The sequence below is a fragment of the Streptopelia decaocto genome, assembly GCF_964273445.1.
Source record: "Streptopelia decaocto genome assembly, chromosome: 3".
NCBI lineage: Eukaryota > Metazoa > Chordata > Aves > Columbiformes > Columbidae > Streptopelia > Streptopelia decaocto.
In genome coordinates, this window is record NC_138656.1 from 94142038 (window position 1) to 94166178 (window position 24141).

The window sequence follows — 24141 nt, forward strand, 5'->3', positions numbered from 1 at the left end:
AGATCACAAGGAGAAAAAGGTGAAAAGTTTTGTGAGAGAATCTACAAGATCTGCCTCTCTGGTTACTCAATGCGTGTTAGGAGTCAGACTGTACTACACGCAAAGTGTGGCCAAACTCCTCAACAAAGATCAAATGAATAATTTTGTGGCAGTGGATCAGTTGCTGATGAATCAGCTGAGAACCACGATGTCCAGGAGAGCCATCTTCAGCTCTGCTAACACATCTATAGTCATCTCCACTGACCTTTGTGTCTCTGCCAACACCAGCAGTTTCATTTCAAAGGTACCATGTCTCACAGCCAAAAGATATACTAAGGAAATCTGGGACTGACAGGTTAGTCACAGGACAAACCGTGAAGAGTACGTTCTATTTAAGCCACTTGTGCATAACCTGACCAGCCATATGTAGTGTAAACAATGGTGCTTGACGGGGAAAAGCAAAGTCAATGACTGTCCATTGAAGCTTAAGATTTGTGTTTGATACAGTGTCCCTGTTCCACAGTATTATGTTAGATAACTGCCAAAATGAAAGTATCTTAGGGGACCAAAAAAGAGAGAAAGTAAAGGTGCAGTATCAGAGAATTTCAAGTTGACTGGCATAGCTTTCATCTAACGGAATTATACTTAACTCAAAGATACAATTATATCTAGTTCATACCCATAGCTATGCTGTCATGTGCAAAGTCCCACTGAGCTCCTGTGTCTCAATGATAGTAACAAAAGTATAACAAGAAGTTTCAGGGCATATATGGTGCCTATGTGCACTTTCCTGCTATGGCAGATGGTTGCTATGATCACATCAATGTAGTAGTATCTCAGTGATTATATGTTCATAATGATACCTATCAATTCAACCCTTAACAGGCTCTGCAGTTCTGATTCATGTTCTTATAATGACTCAGACTCACTGAAAATTTCAAGAACATATTCAACCATCGAGATTGAATATATGACAAACTATTGACTTTGAAAATAAACTTTGTTGTCCTGGTTATTCTTGTTTCCATTGTTAAGTTCATTCTGTCTACTGTACAGCTTGTGTTAACAGCTCTATTTTGTGCAGTATGGGCTGCTAGTACAGGGGACTTAGGGATCACTTATTTCTGATCTGATAAGAAGGAATATAACATGGACAACCATTCAGCCCATGTCACTTTTGTGGCTTATGGTGCAATCACTTCAGTGATGGACTATTCTTCTCTCCAAGCTCCGTTTGTATTCAGCAAAAATGGTGGCCATATGTTTCAGTAACGGAAATTTAGTGTTAACATTAGGAGAGAGTGAAGAACACTAATAGATCTAGAGTGCTTGGTAATCTCCATCACCATAGCTTTTAAAACCACATTAGACAAATTTCAGTGAAAAGCCATGTAAATAAATTTGTGTTCTTATAGACAGACAAAATTATCTAGGTCACGTGTTAAGATCACTTCTACCTCTATTTTCTGTTACCTTTTCTCCTCTTTGTTCATGCACAACTACATTTACTTCAAGGTAACAACACAGGATAATCGAATTGGGCTATGGAAGCTGTTTTATTACAAATAGAAAGTAACCCAATTTTCAAAATCCATTTTGATGTATGGGGTGTTTATGACTGATAAAAATCCTTTTAGGAACAATTAAAGTAAATCTGATGTTTCAAGCACTAAAAAAGTAAATGAATTTTTCATAGAGTAGCATCCTGGTTTTCATATGTTTCTCATCTGTTATTAAGTTACAATACATAATTCTAGTCTCTTCCTTCAGGATGATCTCATAATAAGGATATTAGATCTTAATTTTTCAGAGGTAGCATTTTCATCTAGATACACAGATGTACAAAAACTGAAGACTGTAGCACATCTCACAGTACAATGCAGCACTGGATGAACTTTCTGGTTTAGACTGTCTCCTTATGCTGAAAAGGGGCAAAATTCATTAGGGGGGGGGGGGGAAAAATCTTATATACAAAAGTATCAAGACACTGAAGAGTTATGCTACTATTATTTGCCACTACAAAGAAAATTAATATCATGGCTAACTCATGTGAAGCATAAACTATCTCAGATGCTCCTTGTAGCTTCAAGTATTGATGTAGACTTCTTACAACACTGCCAGGGCTTATACAACAATAGTTAGTGCAAATTGCAACATGAAACCTGTTTTGTCAGTCTTCTCACTGACATCTCTATTCATTAGAAGAGTAAATAAGTCTTGCACAGTTCTGCAAGAATGAATTGCTAAAAACCTTCTGCTGTGGATCTAAGGGTCAGACAGCAGTAGCATTCAAATTTTTTACATTGCTTTTACTGATGTGACAGACGTCTTGGAGCCACCCAGTTTAGAGGCCACCTTCCTGTGACTGATGTTAACAGCATTAACTTTAGCATCACTGTAAATTCTACAAATCCAAGTATCTGATCAGCATGTTACTGTGCTGGAGTTCTACAACTGAAAAACTTATGCATTCTTCAAAGATCTTTGAGTCAAAGTTCCTGAAAAGCTTCTACCTGCATGGCAAAAATTACTCCTATATTGCGCAGAACCTTTTTGTGCTAATTTTTTAAAGGAAAATTTAATTTGAAAACTCATCAAAATCTAATTAGAACAGTTACTTGAGAAGACCATTGCCAGTAGCAAATGGCTCTTGTTCAGCAGATAAGTTCTGATCCCTATTTCTGGACTCAGTGTTAAAATGACAGCTATCAGTTTCCTTACAGACATCTAGGGAGGGGAGAGAAGCCTGGCAGACTTCTAGTAAATTCCTATCTCGTGCCAGTGTCTCTAGCATGTTTGTACCTATTACTTGCAATGCAGTTCAGTGTTTCCTGAGGTGTCCAAATACCTCCCCTCTCTCCAGTGGAATCTTCAGTTATAATGCTGTGGAGAGATTTCAAAGCAAAAGATGACAGAAATGCTCAGCATAAAAATAACATTTTGGCTGTTTAATTGAATACCAAAAAATCTACAGAGCAAATATTTTTGAACAGTCTTAAGACAGAGACTTGGAGCTGCCTTTGAGAAACTCGCAATTGCGTTCTTTCGTCATGTCTTGCTGAGGAACTTATGTAAATGACGGTTCTCAGATTCGTATACTCTGATGCGTTCAGAAGGAAAACACCAAGGGAGGTCAGTGATCTTCCTTGAATGTAGAATGAATCTAGTAGGTATTTAAAGCAATGATCAGATACCTTTATTTGATCAATTAGTCCCACTGTTTTTGATTGCTTGCTTTTTGAAAAGTTCCTGCAGACTAGTTGTCTGCAGAGCTATACTTAACCATAGTTAAATGAAACAATTTTGTCCTTAGTTTAAAATGACGGCTAGACAGAACTGTGAATAATCATTAATTTGTTTAGTAGATTATCACTTTAAAATCTTTTGCTGTTGTGATCAGAGGTTTACTCACTTCTCTCTCACTATCAAAATATTACTGTACAGTAAAATATAGAGACACATAAATATAATCCAAGTTGCAATGGGTAGAGTGGCTATACTATTCTTTGTAAAATGGGATATTCATTCTTATTTTCTCTACTGTGCAGTCACTTTTTAACCAGTATGCATTGTATTTATACTTTGCCATATTTCATTTTGGTTTTGTCCTTATAGCCACCTGTTCATAAATAAAGATTTCCCTGTATTTTATTTCCAAACTGTTGAAATCGATCAAGCCAAGAAGCCTAGAATATGACATATTATGTATCTTCACAGCAATCCACTTATGACATTCATCATCAGAAACTGTTTTCAAATGCCACTTCTCATTTATTTGATTCGATGAGCAAAATGGAATCAAATTTCATTACTCTGAAGTAGAGAAAAGTTTTTCCTCTAAAACTGGGTAGGATTCCTAAAATTCTGCATTATTCCCTTTGCAAATACTGTGTCAACAGACATTTTGTATTATATTCTGAAATAGTAATAATTCTGTGTCTGTGAGAAAAGTACAGTGGGATAGACAATATTTGGATATAAATCACACTGTGCCTATGGTTGTAGCAAATAACCAGTAGATTATTTTCTATTTCAGATGTTGCAAAAAGTTCAGAACCCAAAGTTATCTTCCAATTACGATGGCTCTCCTTTCCTATGCTTGTATAACTCTACTATCTTCATTACTTATTTTATTTTTTAATTCAGATTTGCAATAGCATGAAATCAAACATAGGAAGACACCAGAGACAGTTGAGATCTAGTTTAACTTCAGGCGTGTTGTAAGCTACTAAATAAATCCAGGGAGTACAATCAAACTCAAGGTTTCATTGAAAGGGAGACTTCATCCACTGAAACGTTCATGTTATTCCATTAGTTCTAAAGATCTGTTCAGTAAAGGACTATATTCATGATTTAAGGCTGAATCCTACAACAAATTCCTTTATTCAAAAGATTTCTCATCTTTCCTATAGATATAACGCTCTGTTAAAGATAGATGTTCCAGTAAGTTTCAGATTCCCAGGAGGATTATTCCTTTATTCACACATTTCCACTATGAAATATTATGAAATGTTACTTTACAAAAATGGCAATTCATGTGAATGCACATCTTGCTCATTGTCTTCTAAGCAGAAGCATACTGCTTTTTGTAAATAGCTTTTCCTTCATGGCCAGCTATGTGTTAAATCCTCCTGGCTCCCTCCTGCGTGTAGGAGAGAGAAGCGTTCCATACGCAGTCTTATATAAACTGACTGCAGTAGCATTAGACAGGATCCTGTGAGCACAGAAACTGAGTATCCATTGTATCCATTATCGATGTTGAAAGGTGTAAACTCGTGAGAATTACTCAACAGAAATGATATTGAGAAAGAGGGAGATAATGGGAGACAGGAGACAAAGACCTTAAAGGATCCATTTGAGGAAGTGGAGAAGAATGAGAGTTGTCTAAAATATTGAATCCCACCTCTAGGGATCCTTGTGAATTATCCTGGGTCTTAGCTTGACTCAAGAATCTGTTCTCTGAAGCTAACCCAAACTGGGATATATCTATAAGGAGTGCTAAGGTTTCATTTATCTGTGTCTGTCGAAAGTATCGATGCTGATTGCAAGCTGACAACGGCTGGGAATCCCTCTTCAAAGAGTGCCAATCCTAATACACAATATTGTTTCACTCTCATTTTGTTGAGTGAAACAACACAAAATGGGTTATTTTTATTTCTTCAAAGGATAACATGGAAGTTTTTAAACTGTTTGATTATGAATCTGAACTGTGGAACTTCACTGGCACCAGCTGAATCTCTAGTTTGGACCAATTTAAGTATATTACAAAAGAAACATTATTATCTAATGGCTGAGTTATAACTTCAAGGTTGATCAAAAGCCTGTTTTCTAAATTGACTAACTTTTTCCTAAATATTTCATAATAAAAGATTCCTATATTAGTCTCCCGTTTAAAAGGTACAACCATTAAGAAGAAAAATAAGATATAATAATATCTTCACAGGAGGGGAAAAAAAAGTTAAATTTAAATCATCAGGTCTTAATCAAAGGCTTTCAATTTCTTAGGATCTTTCAGGATAGACTGTAGAACACACTTCACCTATACAGATCCACGTGTTAGCAGAATTTAAAGCAGATGAACGATGGACCCTTTCAGCTTTGCCTTTCATAGGCCCATTATATGCTTGCAACCATATTTTGTGCTCCACAATTAGACAACAAAAAGTTAGGTGCATCTCTCAGCAAGTGAAAGCAAAGAACAAAAAGAGGAAGAGGAAGAACAAAAAATCCCACAAAAGACATGAGGGAACAAGAAGTACTCAGGTTCTACAATTCTTGCAACGTACTGCTGCTTTATATTACAGAAGCCGTAGGAGCAGCCGGGGAACCAGATGGCCATGTTGCCGACTCAGGGTGTCTTGCCAGCAGCTTCCTGCAGGTGCAGGAAGAGATTGATCAAAGGCTAATGCACTCAATTCATTAACGTCATGATTTTCTATACCTAATGACATTGATCTCCGAGTAGTGAACATCACCCTGACCCCAGGTGGCTTGTTGACCCAAGAGTCACAGTTTTGTGACTTCAGTCTTTTGTTTGCTATTCTCTGCTTAAACCACACTAAAGCACCATTCTCTACAGCCTTTCGGATAACATGCTGTGTGGTTTCCCATGGGTGTTGACAGTCAAACTGGGATTCATTTTGTCTTAGCTAATGTCAATTTGAAAAAGTTCCAGTTAACGAGAGCTTAAAAGCCTCTGTTGGCTTTTAAGGTTGCTATTTAGATACAGAGTCTCTGTATGTGAGCCTTTCTCGTACCACAGGAGCACCAGATAATACAGATTGGAAGACATCTCAGGAGGGTTTTATCTCTCAAGTAAGGAACATCATTTGTGGGTTAGGGGTTTTTTTTTTGGTTTTTTTGGTGTTTTTTTTTAAACTGATCTTGCTTTATCTGCATGAAAGGAAGACAACACAATTTTATGGATACTTTGATCCCAAATCATTAAAAGTAATAGGTTTAAAAGCATCAACCAAACTCAAAAGTTTAAAATATGTATAAATAGGCTATTATTGTGAAGATTAACAGTATGTGTAGTATTAATTTTCTTGCCCACAGAATGGGATCAAGGAGAGAATCATACATCTTTGTTGGAAAAGTTTCATATAGATAGAGAAAAATTGCATCAGAGCTTCTCACAATGCAAGCCATTTGAGATATAAAAAGAATTAAGTTGCTTGTAGGATTCATAGTTCCATGTATATCAATTCTTCCACGAGTGTTACATGTAGAAAGTAACTGAAGTCTAAGTCATGGCACATCAAGACCTCTATGTTCCAGAAGGCCAGTGTTAAAGTATAGTGCAGTACTCTGAAAACTTTGGAGTAAAAGCTGAGAAGCTGATGATGAGATCATCTTATCTGCTTTGTAAAATGTGTTGCGTCCTGCCTTCAGGTGAGCGCATGTACTTAAGTAAATTACACCTCATGTTGCTTGAAAGTAATGAATGGTAATGACAGATAATAGTGTCTTGTTTCCAATTAGCAGTACCAAGAGAGCCTGAGGTTTCTAGATCACCGTATTTTCCAGGAACAGTCTGAGAACTTTAGAATTAAATAAACAAGTTTTATTTATGCTGAATGCATTTGTTGATTATTTCCTTCCTCAGCTGGGCATGATGCAAATGAAGTACATCTCTCATAGTTCAATAATCTAAAAAAGACCTTATGTATATAAAGCCATATTCTATCACCCATTTTTTATAAACATCATCTGTTGTTCACTTTGCTAAAAAACAGAGGAAAATGTTTACAAACACGTGCATGTAATAGATTACCGTGAATATTCAGAAAGGTTTAGCATAGAGCCGACTAATGAATAAGCAGTCTGGCTCACAAAATGTGAGTTTAAATCAGGTATTTCATACTAAGAAATTTTCTTCACTTAGGTATTGTTCAAAAAAATTTCTAATATGAGTTGGCAAGGAATTTGAAATGCCATTTTGTCTCAAATCTATGAAAAATGTGTATTATTCAGGAAAATAAAGCTGAAGAAGTTAGGTCACAATCATGTATTGTACTATGAATTATGTGTTTTCAGAAATGTGTTAAGTATTGTGCTCCCAGATATCAAATATGCAGTATATAACAAATCACTTTCTTTCTACAGTTGCAATACAACTTGTTATTTTAATGGTTTGTGTATTAACTTTGTGTTCTATTTATAATGTATTTCAGTTCAGAATGTTCCCTGTTCAGGATTTAATCTCACATTGTTATTGTCTGTATGATTGTGTGTTTTTTTCTCTAATAAAAACATACAACAACAAAAACATAGCAATGAATTTTTACTTGCTGTTGCAAGTGTTGCCTTTTGCTGGGTGTTATGTTGATGGTAGTAGCTCAAGGCCCTACTCGGTGACCACTGAAAGCAGGACTGCTGTTGATAACTTACTGGCCTTTGGATTGGGTCCCAAATGTGCTGCTTTTAAAGCTGACCTTCGGATGCAGCCGCTTTGTTTTATAAAATGTATCAGGAAGAATTATTAACATCTTATCTACTGACAGAAGATGGGAGTTCTGGGCTTCCTTCTCTTGTAACTCCACTCACTAGTCCAACGCCCTCCTCCACTCAGAAAAGCAGGCATTATGCCAAAATGCACCTGCTTAAATTGTACTGCAGTAGATTTTTCATACAGCTGTCTGCCAGATTGGGTGCTAAGTCATCTGTCTGTTCTGAACATTTCAAGTAATTTCTTATGTCTAAACCATGAGCCCTGTAGATATGATTAGATACATTATTTAACCCTGATGCTGCCAGTGCGCTGGTTCACCTAACATAATCCTATAATTGTATTCAACTGACTATTAGAATCATTGCAAATATAGACTGCTTAGTATGTTCAACAAATAAAAGAGGTATCCTTCCTCCTTTTTTTGCACCACTTCAATAGGAGGGTGTATCTATTTATATAATTAATTTTCAAACAACTGGATGGCCCCCATTGTCCTGGAAAGTAATGCTCTGCAGTGATTATGTCTTAAAGAGCTTGGTTGGCATTGGAAAAAAATCCTTAGAAGTATTAACTTCATTTTCATTCATGTCACTTCTGTGTCCACTGTTTGCAACTGCTTTAGCAAATGAGTTTCATCTGTCTGAGATATTGACGTCAGCGTATTATCCACTCACATGAATGACTTCTGGCTAAATTACTAAATTAATGCACAACTATTATAGTTGCATTTTCAGTTCAAAGAAACCCCACAGATGTGTGTGGCTGAAAACTGACTGTGAGAGCTGTGCCCAGCCAGTCAAGGGATGACGTGTCCCAAATCAAAACAGGTTGACTGTCAGTTCTCAGATACAAGCAATCAGTGCTTTTAAGTGAGATACAGCACATGAATTATTTTCATGAATTATTCCAAAATTAGTTATGGATAGTTTTGAAGTTTGAGAAATTAAAAATCTGATTACAGGCAGTTTGTGAACAAAGAAGTCAAAATTAGTTAAGAAAATAAGTTTTATAGATAGCTTGTTTATTTCTTGCATCTGTGAAATAATTTTACTTCCAGCCCACTGTCAACTAAGCTTCTCTTTCACGTGTAAACTAATATTTTTTAAATGGTAATCCAATATAGAAAATTGCCTGAGCAATAATGTTATAAATACTGCAATACTGAGCTGATTGCATGCTTCTGTTCATTTTACAAGAATCTGTCTCACACAGTGTAAAAGGAAAAAGAAGCAAAAGTGACAATAAAAAATTAACAACAGGGAACATGTTACATTTTCTGCTTGGTTCACTGCAGTCAGGAGAAATACAATATAGTAGAATTCCTGGAGTTTTTAAGTTTTTCTGGGCAGACACTCATTCTTGTTATGTCTAACCTGGTACTAATAACAGCAGTAGTCTGATCTTGAATTTGGTATCAGGTACCAAAACCACAGTGCTAACTGTAAACAATAACAGTCAAGCAAAGGTGTGAATCATTCCATTTCCATTTCATTATGTCTTAGAGGTCATATTTTCTGGGTGTCCACTCCAGGTGATAGCTGAGGATTGCTCATTATCAGGATGCAACTATAATCTGAAATCTTTGGATAACATGTTAATATCACCATATATAATTAATTAACAGAAAGCAGTGAAAAAGTGTGTTTGAGGCTCTCAGTCTGATTTTCCACTCCTTGACCCTCGGTACTTTCAATATACATTTTATTGATTACTGTATAAAACTTTCTTTTGGTGTCCAATAACTGCAAAAGGAAGATGGCTGTGGAGAATCAGCTTTCTCTCCACAAGCGGTGGAAACATACTCTCTTCTTCAGGAGCAAAGCTGAAAACTTGACCATGTTTTGGGTAAAGATAAGTAGTTACAGGTTCCACACAATATAGTACAGTCAGCTTTGGGGAAAATGAACTATGCTGAGTTTGAAAACGCAAAAACGTTTGGAATTACAGATAGATAAATGAGATTAACACCTCTTTTGGCAATTTAACAATAGTGAATAATGAAGCGGATGGTCTTTTTTCAGACCTTATTTTTGCAAATAGAATTTATGTCAGTGTTTGTCACATTTCCTAGGTTTACATATTTAGGACCAAACTCATTTTATCCTCAATAGATAAGAAATGTGATGTGCTATATAATAGCTGTTATTGTCACTGACACGTTTTCTTTCATATTTTTTAAATTCTCACTATCCCTGAAACTAGCTGCACTATGCTATCATGTAAAAGTGCTAAAACACGTCTCATTTTCTGTGCTCTGTTTTTGGTTTTAGTTGGTTACCTATGATAATAATGACATGGCTATCTGAATCTGTTACAGTGTGCCTGAATATTATGACTACGGTCACGGAACAAGTGAAGAGGCTTATGACAGCTACGGTAAGGTCTATTCTATCTTCAGCAAAAGTGTGAAATCAAAAGAAAAAATCTGTCACTGACAGATCAGAAATTATTTACACATACTTTTCTTCCTTTCTTTCTCGGCTTTTACAAAGGCAAAGCAAAATGGATTTGTGTAACTTTAGGGTGAGGTTTGACTGATTGAAGTAGGACCAGAAAATTGGACAGATCAATTTTGATCAAAATTACAAAGCCAATTAATCACAGTCACAGATCAGTTTAACAGCAACACCAAAGTTTCTGATTAGTGCCTGACTGTATTTCACAACGTTAAGTTTCAGTCTGCTTGATGTACCAACCACACTATGCACCTGCCACTGTCATATGCACCACTTCAACCAGCAAGTTTTGTAAGATTTTGAAATATGGACCCAGTCAGGGTGGAAGGGGAGGGTGCTGTACCACCATGGAAGCCCATCTGCACCGTGACAGAGGAGTATCTCATGCCACATGGGGCAGTAGAAGAAGAGGGAGCACTGCACTCTCTGCACCTCCCCAGCGAGTCTGTGTCTGAGCTCCAGTAGTTGCACTTCATGGGAACGGAGCGCATGAGATGAAAATAAAGTATTGCTCCAATGTGTACAGCCCATTTTCTAGGTCTGTTTTTTTATCTTAGTGATGTTTCGGTAACTACTTAGAATCTAGTCCATTTTCTCCTAATCAGTATTTTTCAGTACATTGTACCATCAGATGGCACAGTGAATCTCACTCTGACATTTTCACTGGCATAACAGAGCAAAGCTGACTATTGTCAGATTAAAGAGTGACCGCAGTATACTCAGCAGAGATGTCATGCTTGATTTACTACTAATAATAAACTATCATAAGTTTACATGATGACTTCCAAAGCATTGCAAAAATGAGAGGTGCTGGAAATGACACTGCAAGTAAAAGTTGCAGTAAGGAGTTACACAAGTATTGCTGCTTGAAAGAAATAATTTTATTCATTCAGCTGTGAAGCAAATGTCACTGTGATGCAAAGCTGCAGTTTCCTTTGTATTTATACAGAAATCCTGAGACGTTACTGAGGTGTTGTCAAAATTATTGCATTGCATAATCAGAAATAACCTACTTTTTTGTATAATCAATACTCACATTTGGATAAGACAATGTGCAGTCAAGCATATTTTCAGTGCTAAACAAGTAATAATAATAACTTATCTATATGAATGTGTGTGGTTCAGTTACCCATTGTTTTGTTTTCCTTTTGTTTTGTTCACCTGCAGTGAAAGACCTTTCCTCTCGTCTACAGACCCCCTCTCCACCTCTCCTCCAAGTGCATTGCTGAGGCTTTGGGCTGTGCAGAAAGGCTTAGTCTGAGCTCAGCAGTGAGAATTACCCACTGTTTAACTTTTAACTAGGTTCCCCCACACAGCAGCTCAGTGTGTTTGGGCAAGACATTTAAAGTAATGTCACTCTTCCTCCAATCCCTCATTTGTAAAACTAGAAGAATATTACTTGTTTTCCCAGCAGGGGTTTTGAATTGACTAATTAGCTAAGGCTTAGAAGGTATTCAAGGAGTGGGATCATGACTAAATTTATGCACTGCATGGAGCTCCTTTTTTTTTTCCTGTTTTTTGTTTTGTGGGGTTTTTTTTGTTTGTTTGTTTGTTTGTTTTTTGCTTGGGTTTGCTTTACTATACTTATCTTTAAATATATTGTTGATAGTTGTGGAGTTTCTTTTTGCTTAAACTGTTTTCTGAGCTGGCATTTGAATACAAAGGTCTGGAATAGTTTTACCAGTAACCTGGAGTAAAATTTAAAATGAAGTAATATTCCAAATTGCGATTTTTCTACTTTCTGAAATCAGACATTTTTATACGTGAGTCTTTGTGCTCCCGTTGGTTCACTGTAACAGATTAAAAAGTTTGCTATTTCTGTTCTCTGTAAACCTGTGTGTGAACTTCCTTCATCCCAAAGTCACTACCATTTACCTGAGGTGGTAGTCTGAATATATGGAGCTATAGAATATACGCCTAACTTCTTCACTTTCTGAATTCTTGGTACATATACTGATGTTCTCTCCATATCTGGCTTTCTCAGTGCCTCCCACCCAGCTAGTAAGCAATCTGGCACCACCCCTTCTCATCCTCGTGGAACTTTTACCCTAATTACCTGTTCCCAGAGAACTGCTCCTAGTTCTTTTTTCTGGATGTTTTGCAATTCATTGTGAGTCTTCTGAGTCCATCCCACCATTTAAAATCAACTGTCTCTTCATTTTTCACCTTCCTGTAGAAATCAACAGTCTTTCACCCTAGTCCGGTTTCACACCTTGTTTTACCTTCCAGAACAAGGCCATATTCCTCCTTTACAATTCTTTCTGACACACCTCTGTAATTCAGAATCCCCCCAAATTCTGAATAAGACCACACAGAAATGATACATGAATATAGAATTGGTGTCTTGTTGTTGTTGTTGTCTCTTAGACATTTTGTGTAATGACTTGTTTTTTCACCCTTATCCTTTCTACTAATGGTATCTGAATTATCAAAAGTTGACTAGCTTGGCATTTCTTTCTTTTCTCCCATGCATCCTTTTGGTTCCAATTTATCTTTAGGGAGGACAGTTTTCAATAACAAGAAAGTTTTCTTTTATTCTTTTTCATGAAGTAGATTCAAACAAATAACAATGCTGCTTTGTACTTACATTTTTTTTCGAAAGTATATAAAGCTCTCTGTAGTTTGTTAAGTTTTCTACAGCACTGTAGTACTCCTATATGAGCTGTCTGCTATGACTTGTTTTTCTATCTGGGCTGCTGAGAAGTAGTGGGTGGGATTTGTGTCATGGGTTTTCCTATGCTGCTTATGGAGAAGTCTGATTTGGGTCACTGTTTCCTCAGAAGTTGTTAAGATTTATGTATTTACAGATTGTTCATGGTAGGATTGCAAAAATCACAGGCATGTTTCAGAGAAGAGCCCACCTGAACACCGTATCATTCTCAGAAAGTTTGTCACTTTTTGATTAGATGGAAGTACTAAACAAGAATGGACCTAAGTCACTTATCTGAGGCTGGGCAAGATTAATTCTTACACACTATTCACTGCTGTAAAATAGACAAATTGAGTTAACTGCCGTGATTCCCTGTTCCATTTCTGATGTGAAGGTTCCTTAGAATTCAGTCTCCTCCAGATCCAACCAAGGAACCTCACAAGACCATAGCAAAGTCAGCTGAGAGGGATATATGTAAAATCCCACTATTTCCCATTACTTAGGGAATGAAAATTCATAGCACAGAACCCTCTCATGCAGTTAGACACTTAAACTGCATTGGGATTTGATATGCTTGCCACCCAGTCTCTCAGAAGAATCAAAGTAGAGACACTTCAAAGCATTCCCTGCAGCAGCCTCTGGGCACCTGGAAATACTCTCCTAAGGAATTATGAGATTCCTACAGATTTTTGATAGGATCAGGATTATGCAGCTACTGCTAGAGAGTTTTTAAGATTGCTGTTCTGGGCTGAGGAATATAAATTTGGGATATATGCCTGAAAATCATCTTGTGGATATAGCCCTTATAGGCTTCCTCATGTGAGTAATAAAGAAATCTCTTTAGCAGGCACTTTAAAACTAAAAGGCCAGTCACTTAAAGTACTGTACAATTTTCAAGTGTGAAAAGCATCCTCACCTCTCATCACACTCAGTAAACTTTATGTTACTTAGGTCACTGAAGGTGACACACATTGTCAGATTCTGTAATTCAGAGCCTGGTGCATATACTGCTTTGTGTATTAACTGAAAATGATGGTGATTTGTGTTTTTATGACAGGCCATGAACTGCAGTATTCTAGATGCCAGTTCACTTGGACTTCTCTTGCTACTACAAAAAAGCAGAAACCTTAGGTAGAGGGTGAAAGGAGAGGGTTAAAGTCTATAACCTCCTAAACGACCACAATTAAATTAGAATAACACCATCTGCCACAGGCCTTCAGCAAGAGTTAGGAAGTTTAATCTGTGCCTTGTCTCCCACACAAAGAGGGAAGACCTAAGTGAACTTCACTCACATTCCTTCTGCTCTCCAGGAAAACCTTGCAAGGCTCTGCAAGGAGACATTATTCAAATACGTTCTGTCTTCACCAAAAATTTTTAAATGCACACATTTTCCTAATTAACACATTGTGTAGTGCATATCCTAGTCCCGTTTAGCATTAAGTGCCCACTTGTAAACTACTATTATTTGGTTTTAGGATCATTCCGACTTTAATTAAAATTGGAGAGTGTAATTGTTTGGTATAATTCCTTTTAATATAAGTCATCATTTAGGTTATGAAGTGCTGCCACAATGATTTAACTGACTATTTCACAAATAATTCCCTGCCAATCATTCAATACAAGAGCTTTGCAGTTGTGATGACAATTAGTTTACTAAGTAATGCTCTACACAGACAGCAATTTATAAACACATTCTTTATAGGGTTAACTACTAAAAATGTACAGCTATGCTCCATTACTTTTTTATTATCTTGTTAATTTTTTAATTTTGCGTTTCTCCTAAAGAGTGTATTATCTAGTATTTTTTATAGAACAGCAATGATATAAATAGTTTCTGCTGAACAAGTAAACATAAAAATAAATATATAATGATAGAATTGAGGCAGGGAAGGGTGTATGGAGGGCTCAAACTTCAGGCATTCTGATAAAAAAGGTCGACTGAAGAGATGCTGCCTTAGAAGACATAAATTCTCATACTTCATTACGAGACATAAGGATGCTCATTTCATTAGGAAACTTAAGTAACTACCATCCTAGTGTGAAATAAAACCTGTATTGATTAATCTGTGGCAGTGACAAAGCCAGATGAAGCCATGCTGCAAAGTATACAGGAAAATATTTGCAAATTTTGAAAAAGCACTTCTTAGGAATTGCTAAGCAAATGAAGGTAAGAGGTTTGTTCAGCTCTCAGGTCCAAGTTTCTTCTTCCTTTTTAATAACAACTTTGATAATATAGGGTTTTAGTCCTAATATTCACTATGCTCTAGGGTTCTAAGAGTTTCCTGTGCTATTTTTCTAGCCTCGTCCCATTTAAGTCTTCAAACGTAGGAAATCAAGTGGTCAGATAAGGTAGTGACTGATATGCAGATGTAGGAGACATAGCTCTGATTTTCCTCATTTGATTTCACATAGTTTGTGCTTGCAGGCAAGATCTTTACAAACAGTAAGTAATAAAGCCTTATTAATGTGCACTGATAGTTCATTTATATCATCTGTGTGTATACATTTGGTATCTGATAGAAAATATCACTGGCAACATACCAAAGAAAATTTTTATTTGGTTTCTAGGTCTTAGGGTATCTTAGCATTGATTAAGCATCTCAGAGTCAACAGGACACAGATTGTGCCAATGTGGTGGAGCTTTTCTGCTGTGCCTTGACAGCGGCTGGCAGGCAGGTTAGCACATGCTCATTGCTTCTAAACTAGCATAGAACCTGGGGTGCTCCTTTCGGTCAGATTTTCCAGTTATCTCCACATGTCACGCTTTTCTTTCACATCACTGAGTGGGCTCAAGGTACATGACTTTTAGTCTGAAACTAAACCAGAAGATGCACTCCCAACTGTTTGTGAGAATTCAGTTCAGAGGCTCAAAGCAGGACCAGTCTGAAATGGCAAAAATCTCTAGAAGCCATAAAGTGTGAACATCAGGTCCTCAGCATCAGCCGTTTCACTCTGCAGATCATTCCTGTTACTATGCGCTGTGTGCTAATATTGATATAGCACCAGTGTCCTGATGCCTCCCTCACCTCCAGGGTAACCACCTTGCTACATGTGCCGTGGTTCTGTCACACAGGATGCCAGTGTGTGTCATGGGCCTGCATGACCACCTTTATTTTGGGGTGGTAGAGGCATCAGGTCTCTCCCTGAGCATGAGGCAGGTGTACACTCAACCCTGGGAGCTCAAAAGTGCTCCTGAGTCTTCGTGTGCAGCTCTCTATTTTTCTTACACCAGAAACATAAGTCATTGAAGATTTCTACTACATATGGACAGAGATATACCAAATAAATTGGCCTCCTTTAATCTTCTGCTTCAGTCATTCCTATACTTACTAGGGTATCAGAGATCCAGCTCTGTGGGACAGAATGGACTGTGGAAAGCATTTCCTCGATTTTCTGCAAAATTTTATCAATTCTTTTACTGGAGGAATCACCTTAGCTGTCTCCCAAATAGTATTCATTCCCTCAGAAGAGATTTATGATTTTCATAAGAGCATGATTTTGAAAGTCTGCAGGAAAAGGAGCACATTTTGAATTCAGCTATGACAGCTACTGTGGGGATGATACTAAAGTTATTGCTGTTTTGTCAAATCAGTGTTTTAATTAGGCTATAATTCTTTAGAAAGTTCCATATTTAAACCTGTCACATTCTTTTAACAGACTGTATATCCTAAAACTTTTGTACTTCAGTTATTATGGTGCAACACTGAAAAAATATCTGCATGTAGCACACAGAAAGAGAGTACTTTTAATTTATAGCGACTTGTTGTGCTTCCTGTATTACTCCTGAATTACAAATCATTCTCTATGACAGAATAAGAATAAGTAAATCATGCAAAACTTTCCTATGTAGTATTTCAAATGGTAATTTCACTGCCTTTCACCATGGGAACCGTAGAGTTGGAGAATCTAAGACGAAAGTCCTTCAATACTGATACGTGTGTAGTGTTGACCATCTGTATAATACAAGACACAGTATATCACTGCACATTTCATACTGTATTACCATAAAGTAATAGAAAATTAATTTTTACTGAAAATAAGAGAAAAATAAAATTCCCTGCACATTGTCACATTCACACCCACCTCACAGCAACACTGACAATACCCGCCTTACTCCCTGTGTTGTACAAAACCCGTTCTTGAATGTTTTTGTCTGAAGTAATATTTACTTGTCCAGTTACGACAGAAGAAAAGTGCAACTGTCTTTCCTGTGTGGATTTATGGGGCAAAATCCTGGCTTTGTCAATATTAGCTGAACTTTAGTCATTAGCTTGTTTAGGGCAAAGTTCCCAGTCACTGCTTGGTACTTTGTCTCCACCCATCTGTTCATAGAGGGAGAAGTTTGGAGGCTTACTAGAAAGACAGCACAAATTGACTTATCCAAAGAAAGTCATTCTAATTTTCAGTGTTCTCATTTTAAAGTTAATTGTCTGGTTTCTACTGGGTCTTCTACTCAGCAGATCTATAGCACTTTTCCCTTACTGCTCAGGCAATTAATTACATCTCAGAACACTCCAGGGAGGTAGGTATTCCTGTCTCATTCTACCAGTGAGGAAGCCATACCACAAAATATTAAACAATTATCCAAGGTCACTGAGCAAACAAGGAGTAGAGCTAGTAATCACAATTCCTGAATTCCACTTACACTCCATCTCTAGTGCAATGTGCTCTTTCCAAATGTATGCAGTATAATGACCTTGCAAAGAAGGCAAAGTTTTTTTTCCTTATAGGAAAGAAAACTGTTTTATTCTGAATTAAAAGCAGCTTCTGTGTTTCTAATACCACTGAAAGCTAAATGGCAAATAAAATTTAGCCATTACCTTAATTGCTGTTATATACGTCTTAACCATTTAAACAGAATAGCTTTTTTTTATCTCTTCCCAGCCACCTGTCCCAAAATAATTAACCAGATAGGAATAAAATTGTGCCCAAAAATTGTGGGCAATATTCAGATGCTAAATAATTTACCAGGAGGAAAAAGAAAAAGAAGAATCAGGTCTTTGTTATTACAGGAAATAAGCAATGAATATAAATGTAAGAATTATTAAGAAATAAGATATTCATATGCAAATCACATACTGTTAATATGTATTTTTTTTAATTCTAAAACATCCATTAATATGATCTGCCTTTTAATTACTTGTAGTGCTGCCCTCTTTGCATTTGTGAGTGAGTTTCATTCAATGCTGGAAAATTCCATGACAAGGTTCCAAAATGCTGGCTGAAGAGTAGAAGAGAAAAGTGCTCTGAGTATGTGCTTTTCTTGAATTTTGTGTGAGAAGAGACTTAAGCATGTGATGATACCACTGCTCAGGGTAGAATTTTGCAGTAGATGGAGCACTATGAATTGTTCTGTGCTCTCAGTACTGCATGGGTAAAATAGTAAAACTTGAGCAACTTCAAGTGTATTTTTCTCTGTTACAAATTATTCCATTTAATGACCCTGCATTCAAAGGAATTTCACAGGTTAAAAATACTTTGACCTTTTCTCTCTCTGACCCTCCAGTGAGAAAAAATAAATAACATAAATTTTTTGTTTAAACAGAGCTACTGAGTCTACTAGCAACTGATCAAACAATAATCTTGAAATATAGTCTCAGCTAATATATCAATGAAGTCTGTAATAGATACTGGAAGTATCTGAATTGTATCTGAATTGTAAAAAAAAAAATACTAATACATAATTTCAATCAATCATAAGCCAAGGGTGCTGATTGCCTCTGATAACAGCAATTTAAGTGACAGTTTTAACTGCAAGGATGGATTTTAAACAGACATGCTGGTATGGTCACAGCCTCCATAAATGCTATAGGAAACTACAGACACAAGCTAGTGGTTTGCTCTTGTCCATGCTTATGTTTTCACATCACCTGCACAGTCTGCTGTTTCCCATGCAGAATGTGCTGGAGTATCTTTGATTTTACCAGTGACTTGCGCAAAAAAAGGCACTGCATGCTGCTTTGCTAACTAATTGCTGTCTCAACTTCTGGCTGATTGCCAGATACCCATGGTGGACATGCAGATAGATCATTGGCTTTGTCATTTAGGACATCATTCCCCTTGTGCCAGTGCTCTGCCAAAATTATGTCTGTTGAGCACCCCTAAGACTGCTAATTGCAGCATGTTTTGCTGATGCAAGGCTGAAATAGTTTTGTATTATTCCCTTCCTAAATAGAAAATGCGAAACTACCACCCAAAATAAGTAGAAAGAAATTCTACCGAGAAACAAATTTTAGTTTTGTTATAGTTCTGGCACATATGAAATGCTCATATACACTACAGATGAAAACGCAGTCTATGTTTAGTACAGCACATAGGCACCAGTTGGAGGAGAACCATCATCTAGGAGATGAGCAGTCAGGAATCAGGATTTACTCCGTTCTCATCTGTCTTGCATGCAATAAAATACAATGAGCAGAAGCTCATATTGAAACAAGAAAACTCAGCCTGGGAACCTGGCTGCCTGGGTGAAGGGTCTTTTGACCTTTTTGTTACCCAACAAGCTACCAAATCTCAGTGTGATTACTGAGGTAGTCCGAGTGGCTTCAGTCCTGTAAGGCTGTTCCTGAAGATAGAGCTTTTCATTCTCAGGAACCCACCTAGATGCTGAAAGAAAAAAGATTACCTTGGAGTTCTGGAATTGAGATATGAAAGAGCAGCTTTGCACATCAAGGAACCTTTAATTACTAACATTCAGATGTATTGTTCTTCATTAAAATTTCCTGTAGAAAAAAACACTTATAATCTGATTTTGTTTTCCCCATGTGGCTGCATCTTGTAAGTTACTGACATCATGTGGTTCAGAGACTCTTTACAGTGCTGCTTCATTTCATCTTGCTTTCTCCACAATAAATGTATAATCCTTTACTGCTGTATGAGTGGTAGAGGCCAGTGGTTTTATACTTGAAGACTCTAATCCCAAAACTTTCATCTATGTTTTGGCTACAGATTCCCCTTTTAATACAGTAGAGTCTATCATGCAATATCAAAAAGAGCTGTTAGCTGTCAACCATCCTCTCATATTTTGATGATGCTATTACCAAATAGATATAAATCCATTGTGATCTTGTTAAAGTTTGAAATCAAGCAAATTGGTCCACCATGATACGGTAAAAAGAGCATAAGAGACTTGTACCACAAACCAGGTTTCTGTTCTTGTTCTGTGTCAGAAGCTGGTACAGCCACAGTAGCTATTTACTTTAAAAACACTGTTAGTCAAGGAAAAACAGCTTCTTCCAATGGGTAATATAAAGTCATTTTTTACTATATGAGTACTGTGAGAAAGACCGCACTTTTCACCTTTATATGGAGCTGTTTGAGTCCAGAGATGCGGGAGGATACTTGGAGGGAACAAGAAATTTGCTTGTCTCTGTGTTGTACCTTTACTGAGTGTTTTTACTACTCTGGTTGTTTTCATTTATATAAATAAAGCTTCTCCTTTTTTGTCTAAATCATACTTCTCCCCAAGGTCTCTCTGCAAATGCGGTGACACTAAACCAAAGGGTAATTGAAGCTGCAGCACATTTACAGCAAAATGCCATTTTTAAAGGGTGTAGTGAAACGTACAGCAGAGGCAGAATGTTTATATTCGCTGTATGGAAACTGATTCCCTGTAGGAATGAGAGACCTAAGGATTTAGAACTATATCATATTGGCTGCCACTTCTTCAACCCTCTAGGCATTAGCTTTCCACAGTTAACTTTGGTTTTGTGTGACCATAAAAGCCCTGATATTCAACAAGAGAACATTCTGTGCAGCTCAGAGAAAATGAATGGAATGCACCAAAAAAATCACAACCGGAACATTTCTTGTTTCATAGCAAGAGCAGCTGCTACCAAATCTTCTCTAGAGATGTCCACTCCTAATAAGAACTAGCCTGAGTCTTACTTCAGCTCTGCAGCTGACATTCCCCTCTCCCCAAGCTTTTCCCTCACACCCCAAGGCAATGAGATAATGAAATGTAGTTGCAGAGAATTTATCTTGCAGAGTAGAAATAGCTTTCAGAACTTTAATGGCTTTTTATGTCTTATATTTTTGTTTTTCTGTTTTCACATAGCATTATCTTATATAATTCCTAATTATAAAAACAATACTTGATACCTGTTTTAACCCTTCAGTATTTTAGTCTAGAGTCAGTCAATTATTTTCTTACTGGCCACAACACTCAGCAGTGATTAGTGAAAGCAAGAAACCAGCAATAAAACCAGGCCCATTAAAAACCAACAGGCTAATTAACTAAAATGCATCGGTTTATTCAAACTTTTTTTTTCTGTTACCTCTGCTCACCCCTGGAGTCCTTGGAATATAGGTAATTTTTTGCATTCGTAGATCTGTAGCAAGATTAGATACCTCAATTAGTCAGGTAAGAAAATGCCAGGTATTCTGGTTTTCCAAGGGGCTATTCTGCTGTTTTCCTACTAAATGAAAGTGTATATATAATTAATTTCATTTATTTTTCAGTAGCAATTTTTAAAATCTTAAAAGACTTTGAATGTTATAAATAAATAAAAAATAAGCAGTGGCAACTTTTAATCTTCAAAGGTGAATATCAAGGAGAAATTAATTCTTAACAACAGCAATATTTTTATTCCTTTTTAAAATGAAGTTGTACAATAAGGGGGCCAGTAGATATATAATACTTCATTTACTCTAGGAGAATAGCCTGTACATTAGTAATGGTTGACTATGTTAAGCCAAAACTGGAAAGAAGTCTGTGTCATAAAACTTTGAACACTTTGACAGCTCTGATGTGATGGGAGGGGCAAATTCACCCCTTGGTTTTGGGAAACATAGTTGATTTCCATGCAGGCATATCTGAGATGAGGAAGTTAGTGGGCCAGTAACACCTGTACCCAGAGAAGCAGCCAAAAGTCATCAGGAGATAAGAAGGAAATAAGCATGTCTCCAACCTACATTGGAGGCAATTCACAATTCAACATGACACCAACACGTGATAATATTGTGTATGCCTACACTGCTGGTTGGGCCATGGGCCTGGGTCTGGTCTGTGATCTAATGGATCGACTGACCATTCACACTCGAAATTCACTTTAATAAACAATCTGACCCCGAGCAATCCCTACATAGTATAAAGCATGCTCTGCGCTGTGATAATTTGGGGGGAAAAATTGGTGCTTCGTCATTGGCAATATTTGCAGTCACCAGTGTCTCCTTTGGTGACTGCCAGCGTAAAGCATTTGCTGGGGTTTATATTATTCCACAAGCTCTCAGGTTTTGGTTACGGCTTCTCAACTGAAACACGGTGTCTGACCCTGAGGACTGTTTCAAGTCAATGTGGTTTACTGTGCGTTAAGAAATCGGCTATTTACACTAACTCGGTCGCTGACTGTGTCTTAACTGAAAAAGTGTTTTGTGAATACACCTCTTAAGTGTAACCAAAGCTATGAGTGTAGAGGTTTTTAAGCTTTCTGGTGAACATGTATATGTCAGATGTGTTCCATGATTCTTGTAACAGGAGTAACATTGCACTGTGCTGAGATACAAGACAGATGACATGCTGCAGTTTCTGCATTTCCATCTTGATCACTGTGTATGATCAGCTGAAGTCAGTGGGAGACAAAGCCATAAATCATTTGACAAACCACTAGGTGATTTAAGAGAGAGTTCAGTGCTGAACCACAACTTTAGGTTGCTCCTTTGGAAGGCTTAACTTCCAGAAACACCTTGTTTGTGGGGAAACAAACAAACAAACAAACAAAGCAAAACACAAAACCAAAACAAAACAAAACAGAGGGGGGAAAAAAGCAGCTTTGCAGAGGCTTTGTAAAAGCCTTACAGTTCTTAACTTATTCTTCCCAGGCATATTTCATTCACATAAGTTTGAAAAAGAATTCTAAAGATAGTGCATACTAAAAACTAGTTGGCAAAACTATTTGCTTAATGTAGTACCTTCATTTCTACACATTATTCTTCTTCCGTTATTTCTTTGTTTAGGTCTCAAATGGAAGTAAAAAATCAATTGTATTTCTATTATCTTTTCATGATTGAATTCCTCATCTTATTAACATACCAACTGCATTAAATGTTATTCACATTGGTGCTTTAGCTTAAATGCTAGAAGCTCAAAACATCAAATAAATTCTGATCTGACAGACTACTGCAATGATTTTTCCAGAGCTGACTGTACTGCCACAACACTTTTCTTTCTCTTCTGAAAGTGAAGGAATAAGTAGGGGTTTTTTTCATCCTGATGTAGACGGGTTGCCTGTGGAGAGAAGTAGAGGGTTAGTTTTCCTTAAGTTCTTGTGGGAGGATAAAGAAATGGATCGTGACAGCATCCTCTTTTTATTTTTGTAAAGCTTTCAGCCAAAACCCCAGAGAATTTTGACAGCCATTAGCAGTGGCATCACTTTGCTCTTTCAAGTTTAGATATTTACAAAACATGTTTTTCTCTTCTGTTTTTAGCACAAGAAGAATGGGCCACAACCCGTTCCAGCCTAAAGGCACCACCTCCAAGGTCAGCCAGAGGGGGTTACAGGGAACACCCCTATGGTAGATATTGAAGGTCCTCCTCATCTGTGACCTCATCTCAAAGACAATTAGTAGCCTGTGGTCTCCACATAAACAGCAACAAGACAAGTAATAGTCCATTTCTTTTCTATCCTAGGGATCACTGCTCATTATTATCCTATGTACTACTTGTATTTCCTATAACAATGGAGTGACATTGGCATTAGTATTATTTTATAACACGGACTTAAAAAAAAAAAAAACAGACAAAATCCTTGGCAAGCGTTGTCTATAAACCATTCAAAGATGATGTTCTGTTGGTTGTATTCATTGCTGTGTGTAACTTAAAAAGCATGACACTGTTACAGATCTTGAGTCTCTCTACATACTAGCTAAGGCTGAGTTTTTGTTTAGGGTTGCTGAAAGACTGTAATATGATTCTTTTTTCCTTTTTTTTTTTTAACCAGACAATAATCAAGCTGTAGATAAGATGTTTTAACCTGTCTTTTTTAATATATGTTAGTTTAGATTAAGATGTTCGATATTAAGTTTGTAAATTTAATTTTAAATGCTGTTTTAATGGGGTTGAAAACAAGCAGCTACTGTATGTATGTAGCTAACTGAATTTGTTC

The 24141-nt window shown here is 36.9% G+C and overlaps 1 protein-coding gene across 1 annotated transcript in view; it reads left to right on the forward strand.

Annotated features, from left to right (window-relative positions):
• Window positions 1–23562, forward strand: part of KHDRBS2 (KH RNA binding domain containing, signal transduction associated 2) — a gene marked incomplete at both ends in the record, with an annotated part of 324097 nt that extends 300535 nt beyond the window's left edge. The window contains 2 exons of the mRNA XM_082048177.1: window positions 10251–10309; window positions 23465–23562. Of these exons, the coding sequence (XP_081904303.1) occupies window positions 10251–10309; window positions 23465–23562 (157 nt within the window). The remainder of the gene's footprint in view (window positions 1–10250; window positions 10310–23464) is intronic.
• Window positions 23563–24141: the final 579 nt, after the last annotated feature.